This window comes from Rutidosis leptorrhynchoides, chromosome 11, assembly GCF_046630445.1.
Source record: "Rutidosis leptorrhynchoides isolate AG116_Rl617_1_P2 chromosome 11, CSIRO_AGI_Rlap_v1, whole genome shotgun sequence".
In the NCBI taxonomy this organism is placed as follows: Eukaryota; Viridiplantae; Streptophyta; class Magnoliopsida; order Asterales; family Asteraceae; genus Rutidosis; species Rutidosis leptorrhynchoides.
Window position 1 is genome coordinate 400,021,073 of NC_092343.1, and position 19,470 is coordinate 400,040,542.

A 19,470-nucleotide genomic window follows, 5' to 3' on the forward strand; every position below is an offset into this window, starting at 1 on the left:
TGAAAAAAAAAAAAAAAATTTAACAAGAAAGGACCTTTTCACCCTCTTCAGAGTTTTCGGATATTGCAAGCTCTGTTTCAGCTTCAGTTAGCAATTCTTCAAAATCATTTAATTTCTTAACTTTTTTCACCTGCAGATATATGCAAAACAAGAGCAGGTCATATTGGAGTTTAATTAAAACATGAAATAAAGTTTAGTTGTTTGTACATATATCTCCGTGTTCTAACATATATACAGAAGAATTCAAATAAAATGGAATAAAATTTTAATAACGACTTGCATTGTCAATTGCTCGAAACTCGATGCCTTCAACGTATATGACACCATTTCCGCAATAGTATCGTGAAAAACTCTCTAGTAAAACATTGAAGTCGTTAACTTTCTCTAAATTATAGAATCGAAACAATTCAATCATCAACCACTCGTCGTCTCTCTGTTCTGCAAAGTACGCATGCATTGTTTCGTTCCCCATTTTGTACTTGAGGTTTACATACATGAGTTTATTTGGAACTTTTCTTGAATCACCAAATTTGAAGATTAAATGAACGCCATATGTGACTTTTGGTGACAGAAATTGAGTTTCTATTTTGATTTTGATCATCAATTTTGAACTATCCAACATCGACACTGCTTGAAATCTGCACATGCATGCTATATAGATATTATTAAAATTAGAATCAAGGTAAAAGCAATATATGATTCCGGAATAAATGTGACCTTGATTTCGCAATACGCTTCCACTTTAGCAAACTTTTGACCTTGTAAGAAAACAATCTGGCTGATATCATTTCATTCGTTCTTCCATTTTTGTCCAAAGAAATCAACTGCCACAAATAACCTTTTTTTAATTATTGAGTGTGAATGCATACATTGTTCTATCAACCTGCTGAGGTAATTAAACCACTAACAAGCTACAAGTTAAGGAGTCTTTGCAATTAACGAAATACTTGAGCAAAAAGGTGATCATTTTACAATGATGATGCACACTAACAAACCAGAAGGGTCTTTACAAAATTCAAAAGATTTGAGACGATCTAAGATGAGTTAATTACCACTTTGTCTCCTTGAAGGAGAATTCCTTCACAAAACATGTGATACAGATCTTTTTTCATCATCTTAGAGTTGATCTTGTTGCTTCGTGACATTTGAACTACTATTTCTGTGAAATCCGTTGGCAGTTTGCGCTCCCAGATTTCAAAATCCGCCTGTATGGTAATTAAATGATTATAATAACTCATGTATAGTAGTTAAGGAATTAGTGCATCTATAATCCTTATTGTATGGCGTCAAGTAGTACTTTTGGTGATATGCAACACGAATAGAGGCCACGAGACACCTTACACAGATTCGATTAACTTTAACACAAGCTCTATAGTGTCTATTCAACTTATTTTTTGCCAAGTGCTGTAAATGGTGATTTATTCCGATTTATGGCTACTACGACTAAGCTAGTCTGAATAGACATACAATCTTGATTTTGGTCTATATTGTGTATCAAAGCTCTACATTCAGTCATGTGGCAGCAAGTGATGTGACAAGACACATTACACATATCAATAACAATATCTGAATTTGTGCTAATGTTTGAATCTATAAAGCTGTCTTTCTACGAATTCTTTTAGTTATATTTATTTCTAGAAATGAACTTGTATATTGTATATACTCTTGATTTGAAGAGCATATCCTCTACTATTTCCGGGATTAATTTTCAAAAAAAAAAAAAAAAAAAAAGAGGCTCATTTGTAAAGCTTTGAGAACTTACTTGGCACTCCCACGCTTTCATAAGTTGTTGGAGCACTTGGCTTGCTGTTGGTCGTTTCTCTCTATCATCATCTATGCATTGATAGGCAATGCTAAAAAATATATCAAATGATTCTACCTCAATCTGTTTATCGAATTCCTTAAACACTATATCATCAATTTTACCTTCTTCAACGTGGTGCTTAACTACAGAGGCAAATGGTTGGCTATCACGATAAGTATGCGCTGCTCTCCCACACAACATCTCAAATAAAATCACACCAAATGAGTATATATCTGATTGTCGTGTTAAGATCCCAGTCTGCATATATGTTGGGTCAGAATAGTGACTTTTGCGAACAATATGATCGTCAATGATGTAGTCCATTTCCTGATTTATGGGACTTATCAATGAATGCCCAAAACCGGTGATTTTTGCTTTCCGGGACACACTTAGTAGAACATTAGAACTTCTGATGTTCCTATGAATCACCGATTCTCGTCTTAAAAGACCTCCATGAAGAAACTCTAACCCACTTGCAATATCAATGCACATTTTAAGACGTTCCACCCATTTAAGACGGGCATCGTTCAAATGCTTATCAAGACTTCCGTGGAACGAATGCTCATAAACAATGGCCTTTTCATCATTTTCGTCGCAATAACCTTCTAGGTTGATGACATTTTTATGTTTAAATTTCAATAGAATGTCAAGCTCTCGATAAAATACACGGGCACCTTGAGCTGAACCTTTATCAAACCGCTTCACATCAACGTATTTGCCTCTATTATTACCATGTGTAAGTCGTCCCTTATACACCGCTCCTGATCCAATTTGGTTATAACCAATGAAGTTATCTGTGGCAGATTTGATGACATCAAATGGAATTCTGACGAGGTCCATGCCATTTATCTGTGAATATTATCATGTATCAGGGAGTCAATCAACTTTAATATGTCCAGAGAAATTTAACAATTTTGTATTTAAAAATACGGAGTACTTTATTTTAGTGATACCTTGGCCTCATTACAAATACCCACATTAATATTTTGGGTTGTCCCAATATAGTACATTTCTTATTTCATCCGATCAGAATAAATTTTAGTGAAATGTTTGAGTTTTTATGATAATACCTTAGCCTCATTCCAAGGGCTTTTGAAACTATTTTCCAATTTTTTTTTTCTTCCGAAAATGACTTTTTAACAATAAAATAAATAAAATTGATCTAGTTTGCCAATATTCTGGGAGGATTGTTGGTGCATGAATCCCATCCGTAGATTATCTTGTCGTTTGATACATTCGGTTATGTAATAACTTTTACGTGTGACTATTGATTACGTTTGTGTTTGTGTGTGCCTCATTATTTGAATAATCAATATGTTAATCTACATACACAGTCGACCGAGTGTGTCCACACACTCGACCGACTGTGTAAGACAGTCGACCGACTGAGAGACACACTCGACCGAGTGTGTCTGATACATAGTATATATATGGGTTTGATACTCCTTTGATGAGGTTACACATTCCCATTACCCTAGTCGACAGGTTTTCGTCTCTATCGAACCCTAACACCATCTACCACCGAAATAACTCGTTTAGGCGTCGATCTAATCTAGTATTTTCCCTAGGTTTGATCTAATCGATCCCGATACAACCCATATCTCGGTTTTACTCAATTCTAGTGTATTCCGCCTCTAGGATTGTTAGTAAGCAACCTAAGATCCGTCAATATTCGTCTACAAAGTGGTATCAGAGCTGGAGTCTCTGGTTTGCTTGATCTAAATCATTTTTGGATCAAAAAGTTTGTGTTTTTGGTGTTCTTTGTGTTTTGAACGATTAATCCTTTTTCTTACGTTATAGTTTGTGTTTTCTTTGTCAAAAAGTGTTTCTGGAGTCATCACAGTTGTGTTCTACGTTTTGGTTTTGAGTTTTTCATTGAAAATCGATCGAAAAATCGATTTCTGTCTAGAAAACCCTAAAAGTCGACCTGTATCTGTCAAGAACACACTCGGCCGTGTGTGTCTTGACAATCGGCCGTGTGAGTCCTTCAATCGACCGAGTGAGCTAGTTAACCGACCGTGTGTGTATCTTTAAAGCCGTGTGAAATTCTTAAAGTCAGTCGGCCGTGTGAGTGTAGTCACTCGACCGTGTGTGCAATACAATCGACCGTGGGAGTGAGACAGTCGTCCGTGTGAGTTGTAATACCAAAGGCTTAGTGTGTAACGAAGTGCTGCCCAAATTTTGTTAGACAATCGACCGTGTGTCTCATACAATCAACCGTGTGTCCCATACACTCGACCGTGTGTCCATAGACAGTCGACCGTGTGTCTATAATCAGTAATTTAATTAATCTTGAATTCACATCTCATTAATTAAAATGTCGAACACTAATGAACAAGTAACAAACGAATACAGTGCCTTAGTAATTGCACCTGGACTACAAAACTGTTACTTAATGAAAGTGAGTCTGGATCTACAAATAAAGTCCCTAAACTTGAAAATCTTAAAGACTTTTTGGACTGGAAAACCAGATTTGTAATCTATTTAAATGGTATCGACTCTAGACTTTGGGAATGTATTGAGAATGAATATGTATGGCCAAACGGAGGAGATGGTGAACCTAAAGAAACTACACAGTTCAGTCCTACAGAGCGTGAACAGTATAATCTAGAATGTAGGTGTTACGCACAGCTCACGCAAGCTTTATCTAAAGAGATTTTTCAACAGTTCAAAAATCGGAACAAGACTTCTTACACTATCTGGTTGGCTCTTCAATCCGCAACAGAGGGTACAGCTACTTATCGTGCCACTAAGGGTAAGGTCTTGAAAGATGAATGGAGGGTGTTTGTAGCTCTTCCATCAGAATCTCTTAGACAAACTTTGGAGAGATATCGTTTACTGGTTGCTAAAATGGCAGATTATGGGATTGAGGTACCTGATGATAAGGCAGTCAGGGTTTTGAAAGATGGTCTCCCAGAAAAATGGGACCATGAGATTGAGAAGATTCAGAACAGGTACATTGCATCAGGTCGTACACTAACTTTGACAGCTTTTACGTCTAAGTTGATGGAGAAAGATATTCAGGTTGAGGCAAAGAGAAAGAGACTTGGTACGGTAGCTGCTGCTTCCACAATTGGTTCATCTTCTGAAGCTCATGCTCCATTACAGACATCATACATCACGACAAATGCTTCACGGATATCGGCACCACCGTCAACGTTTGGGTATTTCAATGCTAAATTTCAAGCTCAGAATTCTACTGTTACAGACTCAGACACCAGTGTTTCAAACTGAGAATATCAAAAGGAGATCTATAGAGTCGATCCAGGAAGATATGGCACTGGCAGCTATCATTGTAAACTCATACAACGGCATGATTAGTGGTCAAATAATTAATGGTCATCTTGAGAATGAAGACTACGATCAAATTGATGAGGATGAACTTGAGAGGATGGATATACTTTATGGTATGGGTAGCATTGTGACACGGGCTAGAAAGTATTTGAAGAGAACAGGGCAACGGACAATGAGTTTGAATCGTAATTCTAAGTTTGGTTTTGATATGTCAAAGGTCAGGTGCCACAATTGTGATGAATATGGTCACTTTAAAAGAACATGTACGAGACCAACCAAGCCTGGTTTTCATAATCCCTTTCACACTACAACCATTGAAGTTACTCCAAAGCATGTGATTGTAGAGAAAGAGGCTACTGCTTCAGGTCAATCTAAAGCATTGACTACTACTTATGCAGATGAGGTATGTGTTTGGTCTATATTGGTTGATGCAGAGAAAGAAAATGTTATGTTCGTAGGTAAAAGTGAAGCTGAAATTGAGGAAGAGATAATTGTTAGGAGAAATGCAGGATGTTCTGGTAAAGATAATCCTAATTGCACGTGCTATGTGTGCAAATGTGACGCTAGGTTGAAGAGGGCAGAAGAGGTTATGAAGATGTGTTTTAGGAAGAGAATTAAAGATCAGTTGTATGATAAGTTTCGCAAAGCTAAGGATTTATCAGATCTTGAGTTTACTACTGATTCTTCTGATGAAGATGAATCTTCAGGAATGAGTTGTCATGTGGGTACTTGGTTCAGAAAAGAGCTGGAGCACTTGCTCAATGGTGATTTTAAGAGTGGTGATGAGAAGATTGTTACGGTTCAGAGTTCAGATTGTTCTGACAAAAGTGAGGGCAAAGGAGGTTATGATGCTGATTACTCGGATAGTACGAGCTCAGAGTCTGAGTCAGAATCAGATGCAGATTCACAGGTTGGAAGAAATGACTATGCATTCATGGCTAACACGTCCGGTAATGATAAGGTATGTAATGACTCAGTTTCTAATTGTTCTAAATGCTTTGAATTTGAACAGGAGATAGAGAGACTCGAATGTGTTATTTCTAAGCTTAATGAGATACCTGTTACGTGTGAAACCTGCCCTAAGCTTAGAATTGAACTTAAGAACCTAAGTTTAGAGAATCAGACTAATAAGAAGAACTATGATGATGAACTTTTCTACCTTAATAAACAAAAAGACTATGTCGATGTCATTAAATCTTTAGAAAATCGGGTAGGTCACTTAAAATCAACTATTATAGATGATGAAAAATTGATTACTTTGTATTTGGGTCAGATAGAAACCCTTAAGGCAGAAAAGGATTTATTTAAGTTGAAATATGAGTCTGAAAAAGGTAGGATTGATAATTGGCAGAGAATGTCATATGTGACTCAAACCGTTAATCATCCTAAGAAGCAGGGTTTAAGTTATGATCGAGTAGCCCCACCACTGTTGAATGAGTATGTTAATAAGCCTGTTGAAAATAGTAAGGATCCGGTTATAGAACCAGCTTATGGTAAGCCTAAGGAGACACAAGTTAAGAGTTCTAGTAAGGTTGTTGAGAGTAAGAAAGCTTTAGAAGTTGTCTATGAGACAGAGTCGGATACTGATATCGACACTGAGAAAGACAGTAAACCTTTTCAACATGTGACTAAACCCATTACTATTCTGAAAAATCTTGTAAATGTTCGTAAGGTAACTGAGAGTCAAAAGGCTCCGTCTAAGAGCATTGTGACAACCAAACAGAATAAGAAGAAGAATACTTCGGGGTTGTCATCTAAGTTCGTGAGTGGAGGAATGTTAGAAGGAACAGGTCCGAAAGTTGAACTTCCACCAAAGGGTGAGAGTTAAAATTCGTGTAATGTGCCTAATATGTCCCGCCTAGTCGTCGACAGACTGTTAATCAACAAGTTTTGTCACCCCCTACGACTAGACAACAGTGTGCTCCACCTAGGAGACAGTTTTTACCTATTAGACGTAAATTGTTTAATACTTATAATTTTGATGATATTCACTGTTTCAATTGTGAGATGTTGGGACACAGGGCTGTAAATTGTAAACCAATTCGGCAGACACCACATGGGAAGATTGATCTTAGTCCTAAACGTACTTTAAATCGAAGATCATCTTCACCTGTGTTTAAATCTACTTCTGTGAAATCAAATGAAACAAAAGTTTTTCAAACTAATGATTACTACAGGAAACCATTACCGAAAAATACAGTTTGGAAACGTAAATCAGAAGTTAAGGGTGTTCAAGGTTCTGAAGGTCCTTCTGGATCTAAGGGACAATAGGTGGAATTGCCAGTGGTTGGCGTTGATGGGAAACCCACTGCCATTAAGGCATGAGTGGCCCTTTCTAACTAATCCTCTTATCTTAATGTGCAGGTCGCCTACAATCCACGCTGCAGTACTTGAATTGTTGATAGTGGGGCGTCCAGGCACATGACAGGGAACTTGTCCTTGCTTTCAAATGTAAAAATAGTGAATGGAGGACCAGTTTCTTTTGCAGGTAGTGAAGGAGTAATCTAACTTGTTTTCATTCTCTCTAAATCGTTGATTTTATGTTCGAAGTGTAAAACTCTAATCGAATGCTTTTTAGACTTGGATTGTTAAAATTGATGTTATTTGTGTGTTAATCGGCCTTTTTAGAGGCTAATGTGACTAGGACTCGAACCAAAAACAACAGATTTGATTGATTTGCAAAATGGGTGCACTCAGATATGAAGAACACGCTCGACCGAGTGTGTGACACACTTGACCGAGTGAGTTCACACAATCGACCGTTTATCTACACACACGACCGTGTGTGTATACACACTCGACCGAGTGTATTGAAACCCTAATATTTGATTCTTGCTGTTTTTGGTTGTTTTGTTGAATTCATGACATATTGTACTGAAATATTTTGTATAGTCTTGCTCTAAGAATGTCAGGTAGTATGTTAGTTGGAACTTGGGGATTCGATCTTGACCGTAGGAGAGTTTTAGCCAAACACAGGCCTATCCAAGTGGAATCCAAAGTTGTTGCAACTTAGACCACTCAAGATCAATGGAAGGGTCTAGATTGCTTAACATTCCTTGAGATAGGGGACCATTACTGTCCCAAGCTTATTTAAGAGTTCTATACTTGTGTGGCATTAGAAGAAGGTAAAAAGAAGCATGTTAATGCTAATTTCTTTGGTAAAGCCTATAAGTGGACCCTAGAAGAGTTTGCCGATCATTTGCTATTGCCATACTGGGGAGCCAAGATTTATTGTCCTAGCAAAGATCTTAGAAAGATTCCTAGCAAATTTGACGCTGGTGGAGTGGCTTCTCACATCACTAAGCCAGGGTATGTAATGGGATCCAATAGAATGGAGGTTAGAGACAGTGATGTTAGGAATGATTTGATACCTAACATGAGAATTATCAAAAGAAACATGGTGTTTAGAGATCCTAATGACGATTTGCTTTCTGGTACTGAAGCTGTTCTGTTATACTGTCTAACGGAACGAATTAAGGTGAATTTTGGTCAGATTGTCATTAATATCATGAAGGATATCATGGATACTGAGGGAAAACCATTTCCCTATGCCATTCTTTTGAATCATTTATTTGATGAGCTTGATCTGTTTGAAAACAAGAATTATAAATTGAAGCCTGTCCCAGAAGATGTTATTGTGGGATAACTCTAATGTTCATGCTTTAGTGTGCTTATGTTAATCTTGTTTAATGTGTAATTTGATAAGGCTAGTCTGTTAGCCTTGAATCTATGGTTTGTAATAAACAGTGACCTCTGAACGATGTAGTTGTGCGTTTATCAGTTAATGTGTTTGTCATGATTATTTAATTACTGACGTATGTGATTAACTTGATACCCCATGATAAATGATGGTAAATGCTTATGAGTTATATTTTTTTGAGTGTTTTACAGTTATTCAGAATGTCTCAAGAGCAACAACATATTTCAGAGGAAACAGAAGAACAACAGATCCCGTTATCTTCTGAACTACCAAGTCTCATCGGACGTGAAGATACTAATGTGCTGGCTTGTGTAGATGATATTGGAACTGAATCTCAAAGAGGAGGTTTTGGTCCAATTATCGCGTTCTTGAAGCGATCTAGAATTTTCAAGGCTATCACTGCTGAGTGCACTCCATACTATTCGCATCAGAGAACTTTCTGGGAGGTTGCTAGAGTTGTTATTGAGAACAATCGGCCGGTGATTCTAAGCGCAGTCAACAATACCATTGTTCAGATCTCTGCTCAGACCATAAGAGAAGACTTGGGGTTCCGAGATGATGATAAAATGCCAACTTCTTTACCTGTTCTGAAGGTAAGAAGGTGTTTGAAGAGATGTGGTTATGCTGGGGATATAACTAAGGCTGTGAAACGTACCAAGTTCAGCAGGAAGTACAGATACTTTACGTATGTTCTTTTGAGGTGCTTGAGCCCGATGCAGGGTGTTTTTGATGAAATGAGTGGGAAGTATAGTTCGATGTTTGTCGCGTTAGTCTTGAACGCTGATTTTAACTTTTCTCAAGTTATCTTTGATGGAATGGTTCTGAATGTTGAGAAGAAGGTGCATCTAGTGTTTCCGTGGTTTCTTCAGATAATGCTAGAGAAGCAAGTTCAAGGCTTAGTGAAAATTCCACAGGATGTGCTGAAGCAAAATCATCTAAATGAGCAGTCTTTCAATAGGTTTTTGCAAAACAGGGTTGGTTCGATTTAGATTCCGGAGAAGAGGTTGATTGGTCATCTGGCTAATGAAAAGTACGTGTGTCCAGAAGGTTTAAGCTGCCAACATGAAAATAGTACTTCTGGTGATGAGACTGACATTACTATTGAAGGTGAGGAAGAGGTAAATCAGCCACCGCCGAAGCAAACTGGTCCTCGGTTAGTTGATGAAGATGATGTGACTGCGCTTGATGACAGTCAAGTTAATTTGGTTAAAAGGAAGTTAGCTGAAGCTCCTAATGTGTCAACCAGACAGAGATAGAAGCGTTTTGAAGATTGTGGTTAAGGACGAAAGCTCATCTTCCACAACAAAGTCGCAACCAAAGGTTGCTCCAACTGTTCAAGCTACAGGTGATGCTGGTGGTTCTACTCAACTTCCACCCACTCAACAACAACAAACTCCATCTACTCAACAAGTTCAAGCTTCTCAGCGTCCTGAAGTTGTTACAAGTGATTTGACTGGAATAGTTAATCGGCGATTGATTCAGTTGACTGCCGGTTTTGCTAAGTTCCAAAAGGCTGCTGAGGAAGACAAGCGTAAGAGGGAAACAGAAATGTCTGCAATGAGGGAGTTAGTTGATAGACAGCAGTTGATGATTGATGAACTTGAAAAGAATGTGGGAAGTCAAGCTAGTGAGATTTTGGCTTTACAGACTCAAAATCAAGATTTGACTGAGAGGTTAAATGAATGGGAGAAGAAGATTGTGATAGAAGAGGAGGACGGAGAAACAGATCCTTTTGGTACTCTAGGTGATGAAGATGAGGACAGTGCTCTTGAAATTGCTAAAGGCTATACGGAGGATCACCCACTAAGAAGGGGAGATCCCTCCGGATCTCACCGAGACTGAACAGGAGTTGATGGAGCGTCTAGAGCGAAAATCTAAGGAATCTGCTGACGCTGCATCAAAAGCCTCGACTTCAGGGGTTCATATGTTTGATGATGATTTGAGTGATACGGAAGTTGTTGATGAGAATGATAACAGTTTTGATGAGGTTTTTATTGAGGATGAGCCGACTGAGCCTTATCTTCGTTATGAAGGCTTTGATGATGATGATCTTCCAACTTTTGCTGATTATTTTCAGATGAATGATGAGCTTTTGAACAGAAAATGCAAGGAAAAAGAACAAAAAGAGCAAGAGAGTGTGTTGCTGGAAGGGTTTTTGCCAGTGAAAATTAATAAAGAAAAGGTTGAAGTTTTGAAAGAAGAATGGAAGATCTTGATGCGTATTAGACAGTATGTTATGAAGCCTAAGGTGGAGCCTCAATTTTTGAAGTTTATTGAGCATTGTGACAGTCTACGTGCTAAAGGAAAGATAATAGCATGGGCCTACATAAAAGAATTTGATATCTACGCGATTAAGAAAGAACACGGAGTGGATTATATCAGATATGCACACGAGTTCACTTCGTTACCATATTTTGAGTGTATGCAGTGGCCCGGCTTAAGATGTTGTATCAGGATTATTGTGGAATTCCTGATATTTTGGTTCGTAAGATAAGATATTTTGGTTCGTAAGATAAGAAGATCATTTCAGTCGCCTAATTTCATAGGTTTTCGACCACAATTTCCGAAGATCTCTTACAGGACGAACGGGAAAACAGGGGTAAGAAGGAAGATAGTAAAATATCAACCTGTGAAGTATATGCGAAAGGTTCCTTTGAGGAAGATGTCGCAGCCCTTTAGCTCTCGTTTTCGTTGGTGGTATTATGATGAACGCTCGGAGGAAGCGGTTATAGTGTTAGACAAGGATGGAGGAGATGAAAATGATAGTATAAGGGTTCTAGATCCAGTTTGGTTAAGAAACTACTGTGAGGAAGATATGTTCACCCTTTACTACAACAGAATGTTGTATCGCCCAGAAAATCGTGTGCAGGCTGAACAATATTGCAGAATTGTGAAACTTTGCTATTTGAAGAACTGGGTGACAGATCCTTAAATGATTGATAACTGAATTTTTGTGTTCTACGGCTCGGTCTTAGGGGGAGTTTGTTGGTGCATGAATCCCCAGCCGTAGATTATCTTGTCATTTGATACATTCGGTTATGTAATAACTTTTACGTGTGACTATTGATTTCGTTTGTGTTTGTGTGTGCTTCATTATTTGAATAATCAATATGTTAATCTGCATACACAGTCGACCGAGTGTGTCCTCACACTCGACTGACTGTGTAAGACAGTTGACCGACTGAGAGACACACTCGACCGAGTGTGTCTGATACATAGTATATGTACGGGTTTGATCCTCCTTTGATGAGGTTACACATTCCCATTACCCTAGTCGACAGGTTTTCGTCTCTACCGAACCCTAACACCATCTACCACCGAAATAACTCGTTTAGGCGTCGATCTAATCTAGTATTTTCCCTAGGTTTGATCTAATCGATCCCGATACGACTCATATCTCGGTTTTACTCAATTCTAGTGTATTCCGCCTCTAGGATTGTTAGCAAGCGACCTAAGATTCGTCAATCTTCGTCTACAAGGATTGAATTGGCTATGGACAAAGAAAGTATTATATTGGGATTATCCAATATTCAGAAAGGATTGAATTTGTTATGGTCTTAATACAAGTATTTATAATCTCTCTTGAATCCCCCACCAACTTAACCCCCAAAACCACCACGTCAAAAAAAAAAAAAAAAAAAAAAGAAAAAAAAAAAAAGTGTTATTGTTTAGGAAAACACAATAACTTCATTTTAGTGCGTTAATTTGATGTAGTACTTCTTTATATGATATTATTCGGTTGTATTATTAATAGATGAATGAATACTTAATTACTTGGGTTTAAGCATATGTCTTAAGGTTTAAATAACTACTCTAATTTAAGGGCCGGGCTGTTGTTATAATCTCTCTTGAATCCCCAACCCAAACCCCAAGACCACCACCACAAATAGTGTTTTGATGTACCACTTCTTTAATATGAATAGCCTTATTCGGTTGTATCTTAATAATAAATAAATGAATACTTACCTGGATTTTAAGTGACTTCTCAAGTTGGATAACCAATTCACTCGCAGTTGGCCGTTCTTCTCTGTTGTCATGCAAGCATTGAATGGCAATCCTTTTGAATATGATCAATGAGTGGGGCTCAATATGTTCTTTTGTTCCCTCAAACACCATATCATCCAGTTTTCTATTTTTATAGAGATCTTTAACCATAGGGACAAGATGATCATTGTGGTCATTAGATTCTGGTGAGTATGCCAATTTCTGAAAAAACATCTCAAATAAAACAACACCAAATGAGTATATGTCACATGCTTTGCTTAACACACGTGTTCTTTCATATTCCGGGTCAATGTAGAACTTTGTGCCTGCAACAAAGTCAGTCGAAAAGACCATTTCCTGATCTTTTGAACGTGTTATGGAAAAATTGAAACCAGCAACTTTTGCTTTCATTTCACCATCTAATAAAATGTTACTAGTTTTGATATCCCTATGAATCACTATCTCATGTGTTGCAACACCACCATGAAGGAATTCCAGAGCACTTGCAATGTCTATGCAAATCTCAATACGTTTTGCCCATGTAAGACTACCATCGTTCAAATAGCTATCAAGACTTCCTAAAAAAGCGTGCTCATAAGCTAAGATTTGTTCATCCATTTCATCACAAAATCCTACAAGACTAATCACGTTCCTATGTTTATACTCCATAAGAATGCTTTTCTCCGTACAAAAATAGTGCTCTGTTTCATGATTATGAGTAATCAACCGCTTCATATGAATGAAACGTCCACTTGCGTGTGGAATTTCTACTTTATATGACTCCCAAAATCCGTCGCTTCCAGTGTGATAAAGAGGACTAAAAGATTCTGTGACTGATTTTATGGTATCCAATGAAATTCTGAAGATGTCTTTGCGGTTCTCCTGTGAAGCATATAAATGATCATCCAAAAGTTCATATTCATATCAGTCAATGATGGTAGTAAACTAGTAATGGAAAAAAATGTTGTATTTCTTGTACTCATCATATCATAAAATACATAATCAATTTATGACATTTCATATTCACATCAATCATCAATGAAAACCTTCTCGGTCAACATTGATAAAATACAGAGTATACTAAAGAAATTATCCTAGTAGTCTTCCATTTTTCCACACAGACACACACACACACACACACACACACACACACACACACACACACACACATATATATATAGAGAAAGATGCAGCGCTAAGCAACATTTTTGATATAAGGGGATAAGTGATTTTATGATTTTTATATCTTTAGTTCTATATCTTCGATTTAAAAAAAAATTGCTGGTTTCTATTTTCATTGTGTAGATTAAGAATTTTTTTCTTTTAATTGGATCGTTAAGATACATCTGATGCATGTTAGCTGCTGTTTGATGCATCTTAGTTAGTGCTCATGCATAAGATGTATGTTAACAAAAAAAAGGACTTTTGAATTTTGATTAATGAAAAACAGTGTTTGAGGTTTAGAAATTAGGGTGGGTTTAGAACGAGTTTTTAATACGAACGGTTTAGAGTTTGGGATTTAGGGGTTAGGGTTTAGAGTTTCGGGTTTACTCCGTAAACCCGAAACCTTAAACCCTATCCCTAAACCCTAAATCGGATCAAATTCAAAACCCCTTAAAACACGTTAACATACATCACATGCATTTTAAGCTCCTGCTGAAAAAAAAATTATGAATCTACACAATGTCATGTGAGTTAATCACATAATTTTTATTTTTTTTAAATCGGAGCTGTAATGCAAAAGATATAAAAATCAAATTTTACTTATCCCCTTATCCCAAAATGTCACATACCCCTTTATCTCTCCCCTATATATATATATATATATATATATATATATATATATATATATATATATATATATATATATATATATATATATATATATATATATATATATATATACCATTTTTAACCTTTAGTTCAAGTAAATCAATGGATTAAATTTAATGTCATTATTGTAATTAGTGATACTAAATTATAATGCCATTATAATAAAAGGGGGTAATATAGTTTTAGTGCATAATATATATATATATATATATATATATATATATATATATATATATATATATATATATATATATATATATATATATATATATATATATATATATATACCATTTTTAACCCTTAGTTCAAGTAAATCAATGGATTAAATTTAATGTCATTATTGTAATTAGTGATACTAAATTATATAATGCCATTATAATAAAAAGGGGTAATATAGTTTTAGTGCATAATGTGTAAGTCCGTAGTTTATTAGATTGTAGGATGGTTGTTTACGTTTTTGTAAGAACATTATGGATATTGGTATGTTTTATTATCGTATAGTACATTTATTATATTGTGATAAATCAAATATATACTTATGTATCTATACGTACGGATCAAGTGTGAATCTGTACGGATCAAGATGATGTGCACGGATACATGTGCATCCATACGGATCTATCTGCATCCGTACGTATTGGTCGACGAGGACTATAAATAGAGGGTTTCGGGTTCTAAGTCAAGGTTACACACATTTACACAACCATAGTCGTATACCGTGTCCTTCTGTCGTCTAACATCGTTTATAAGTCGATTAATAACATTCGCAAGTCCTATCTTACGTGAATCGATCAATTATTAAGTGTTTTTGATATAAAACACAATATTAAGGATTCCACATTCGATATTGTATAGAACGATTAATTAATTCTGTTTTAATCGTTCCTACAAGTGGTATCAGAGCTTTTGGTGTCGAATCACTCGTTGTTTTTGTCAATATCATAGATCTAAAATTTGGGTTTTTGGTTTGGGTTAAAGAAATCAATAAAAGTAAGATTTTTTTACGTTAAAACCAGTGTTTGTTTGGTTTCATGTTTTATAATAGGTGTTTTTATAATTTTTAATGTTTTGTATTAAGATTTGGTGTCAAAATATTGGTGCTAGATCGGTTGGAATTGATAACCATAGCTTTTCTGCGTTTTCTGCACGTGTACACTCAAGAACTACACCCGTACGGATACAACCTACATCCGCACGGTTACATCATACAGATCCACCAATCCGTACGTATAGCCCTCTAGTATCACCAATCCGTACGAACGTATAGCCCTCTAGTATCACGAATCCGTACGGTTAACCAATCTGTTTAGTCAATCCGTAATAACATTCAATTTGCGTGATCAATCCGTACGGTTATTCAATTCGTGTGACCAATTTGTACGGCTATCCAATCCTTGTGTCCAATTCGTACGGTTAGCTAATCTGTAAGTTCAACCTGTACGAGTTTCCAATCCGCATAGTTATCCAATCCGTAGCCTTAATCCGTACGTATACCCCATCTGTGCCACATATATGTACGGTTAGACACGTCTGGAACTAGTGATTATTTTAAGACTGATTACGCAATGGTTGGCGCAACCTCGAGAATTCAGAAGCTTTTGCTTTATGAAAACGAGTCGGCTAGTGTGACCAAGGTTTCGAAGTTGTAATCACTTGATGACTATGCTCACTGGAAATCTAGATTTCTCATCTGTCTTAATGGCATTGATACTCGGAAATATAACTATCTTAAGGTAGAATATGTGTTTTCAGAAGCAACGTCAGGTGTTCTGAAGACCCCACAGGAACTGACAGCTAAGGAAAGGGAAGATTATGTGATAGAATGTAAAACCTATGCTCACATCACTCAATGGATTTCCAAAGAAATATTCCATTAATTCAACAGTAATAAAACCTCATACAATATTTGGATTTCTATTGAGACTGGAGTTCAAGGCAATGCAGAATATCGAAGGAAAAAGAGGAAAGTTCTTAACCATGAGTGGAAAAACTTTGCTGCATTGGCTAACGAGAGTTTGGAAGACACAATATCTAGGTATCGCCACCTATTTTCAGAAAAATGAAGAGTTATAGGATCCAACTCACTAATGATAAGATAGTCTTAGGATTGAGAGATGAACTGTCTGAAAAGTGAGATCCGATCATTGTGGCACTTGAAGCAAAATGCTCTCTAGTAGATAACCCTTTCAGTCAGTTTATTGCGAAATTGTTGGAAAAGGACTTGGACATAACAGCTCATAAGAAGAGATTTGAAACTCCACAGAATGCTTGACTTTACAAGGCACCGACTTTAGGATCAGCTAAGTTACATGTTCTACTGCAAACAGCTTTGGTCCCCAATAATCAGATTCAGAGTGGTCCCCAATACAGTTTAAATGCAAGTCTTCAACCACCCGTAACTCATTCATCTTCCACTCAAGAAATGAAGTCAATTGTTCTTAAAACTAAAAATTTGCATACAAGGACGCTAGAGGTGATAGAGGAGGACATGGCATTAGTGGCAATTGTGATGAACTCGTATAATAACATACTCAATGGTAATCTTAGAAGCATTCATTTAGAAGCATGATCATATTGATGAGGATGAAATGGAAAAGATAGATATTTTATGGGCTATGGGAAGTGTTATCAGAAGAGCCAAAAAGTATCTGAAGAAAACTAGTCAACAAAGCATGGGTGTGAATAAGAACACTAAGTTTGGTTTTTATATAAATTAGGTAAGGTGCTTCAATTGTGATTAGCTTGGTCATTTTTAGAAGAACTGCACCAAACCTTAACAACTAGGTTTTTGTAATCCATTTCAGAATCAAAATCAACAGCGAGAGAGAGTGAGAGAGAGAGTAGATCCAGAGTATCTATACCCATTGTTAATGGATCAAAGAATTCTGCTAAATATGAAACCTCAAAGGAACTTGCAGCAACATATGCAGATGAGGGATATGGCTGGTCTATTCATGCTACTAAGGAGCATGTGTTAAATCAGGCAAATGTGGTCATGGTTCCTAAGACCGATGAGGAAATGGAAGATGAAAGAGAGAGAGAGAGAGAGAGAGAGAGAGAGAGAGAGAGAGAGAGAAGAGAGAGAGAGAGAGTAGGATGCATTTGATACACGATTGATTGCGTGTTTTATATTTGCAAGATGACTGCTCGTGTTGAAAGAGCATAAGCTATTGTTGTATGGGTTCAACGTAAGAGGATTAGAGAGGAACTTGCAACTATGTTCAATAATGTAAGTGATTAGTCTAATAATGCATCTAAGTCCTCAGAGGGGGTTATGGTAATGGGTGAGGTTTATGTTGAGAAAGGAAATACTGATGAGTTGAGTAAGGTTGATAAGGAATTAACTAAGATAATGGTGAATCAGGAAAGGTCAGATGCTTTGAATGACAGCTAAAGTTTGGAGTCAGAGTCTGAATTTGAATTAGAATCTGAAGATGGGATTGTTAAGAAGAGTTATGCATTCATGGCAGACGCTTCAAGCAGCTATAAGGTATGTACTGAGTCGTCTTTTGTTTGTGATAAATTTGCTAAACTAGAACAGGAGATCATTGAACTTAATGAAGCTTGTCTTGTTTGTAATAATTGTGCTAAATTAGAACAAGAAATCACAAAACTTAATGAAACAACTCTTGTTTGTGATAAATGTTCTATGCTAGAACATGAAGTTAGTAAACTCAAGAAAAGCAACACTGAGATTAGGATTCTGTATGAGGATAACTTGTACTTTAAAAGCAATGAAAAGGAGCTTAGAGAAATCATCAAAACCTTAGAAGATTAGACCTTCAGGCAACTATCATAGTTAATTAAAAGACTTTAGTGATGCACGTGAACCAGATAGACTCACTTAAGAGAGAAAAAAGAGTCTTTTAATGTAAGCTATGAGTATGAAAAGGAAAAGTTAACTAGCTTTCAAACATCTACTTATGTCATGGAGTACTTTCAGCCTAAATATCAAAAGTTGAGTGGCCAAAGATATGATAAGTGTCCGGCCCCATTTAATCAACATTACATCAACAAGCCATCTGAACCATATGTTGTTTGAGATTCTCACACCTAAACCCATAGCTGAGCAGGATAAAGGGAAAGGTGTATTAGAGAGTGAGTCTCTTGAGCTTGTTAAAGTAGAGGTTGAGAATGATCACTCCTCAACAGAGGGGAAGAACCAGGTTGTCACTCAGATGAGGGAAGAACTAGGTTGTCAGTGATGGTAAGGAACAACGACCTAAGACGGTTAAGTCAAGTCCCAAATCAATTACCATCCTACTTTATCCCCTGAACTAAAGAGATGATAATGTGAGAAATAGATCCCTAACAAAACCATTTAAGTTTACAAAGGGACCTAACCATGAGAATGAGGATTTTATGAGAGTGAAAATTCCAAGGATGTTCCGAAATATGTACCTCCTAGACGTAAACCATCTGGAACATCACCTACCCCCCACCCCACGCGAGGAATCATGTCTTTCAATCACACTTGAGAGACGACATTTTAAATATGGACCAACTTCTTCTGGTAGATTTACTGACCCCATACCTTGCTTTAATTGTGGTAAAATGGGTCATCATGCTAATCAATGTTCCCAGAGTTTGCGTCCACCACATAGGAAAGTTAATCTAAACAATGAGTGTGTAACAAACTCATTTTCAAAATGAACTTTTAAAGAAAGATAAACATCTCCCGTGGTGAATCAAATGTTTTCAGGATATGCCAAATGCAAATCTTCAAAACAAGAGATTCACACACCACCACCGATGATTTCCAATTTTAATGTTGTTAAGCAAACATCTGTTTATTTCAAGCAACCCTTGCATAAAACACAAGTGTGGAAATCAAAAGCGAAAGTGGCTGGTGCAA

The 19,470-nt window shown here is 36.7% G+C and overlaps 3 protein-coding genes across 3 annotated transcripts; 1 reads left to right on the forward strand and 2 right to left on the reverse strand.

Moving 5' to 3' along the window:
* Positions 1 to 611: 611 nt before the first annotated feature.
* On the reverse strand, positions 612 to 2,814 carry LOC139876110 (receptor-like protein kinase HERK 1). Its single transcript, XM_071863410.1, has 4 exons — positions 2,758 to 2,814; positions 1,763 to 2,653; positions 1,053 to 1,205; positions 612 to 638 (listed from the first exon to the last, which is right to left on the reverse strand). The coding sequence occupies exons 1-4, from the start codon at positions 2,812 to 2,814 to the stop codon at positions 612 to 614; spliced, it is 1,128 nt and encodes a 375-aa protein (XP_071719511.1).
* A 2,263-nt stretch (positions 2,815 to 5,077) lies between these two features.
* Positions 5,078 to 10,640, forward strand: LOC139876111 (uncharacterized). The gene is made up of 4 exons (XM_071863411.1): positions 5,078 to 6,059; positions 8,990 to 9,685; positions 9,788 to 9,989; positions 10,045 to 10,640. Exons 1-4 carry the CDS (start codon positions 5,079 to 5,081, stop codon positions 10,638 to 10,640), a joined length of 2,475 nt encoding a protein of 824 aa, XP_071719512.1. The 5' UTR covers position 5,078.
* Positions 10,641 to 12,611: 1,971 nt separating this feature from the next.
* LOC139876112 (probable receptor-like protein kinase At5g59700) lies at positions 12,612 to 17,480 on the reverse strand. Its single transcript, XM_071863412.1, has 2 exons — positions 17,388 to 17,480; positions 12,612 to 13,664 (listed from the first exon to the last, which is right to left on the reverse strand). The coding sequence occupies exons 1-2, from the start codon at positions 17,478 to 17,480 to the stop codon at positions 12,612 to 12,614; spliced, it is 1,146 nt and encodes a 381-aa protein (XP_071719513.1).
* Positions 17,481 to 19,470: the final 1,990 nt, after the last annotated feature.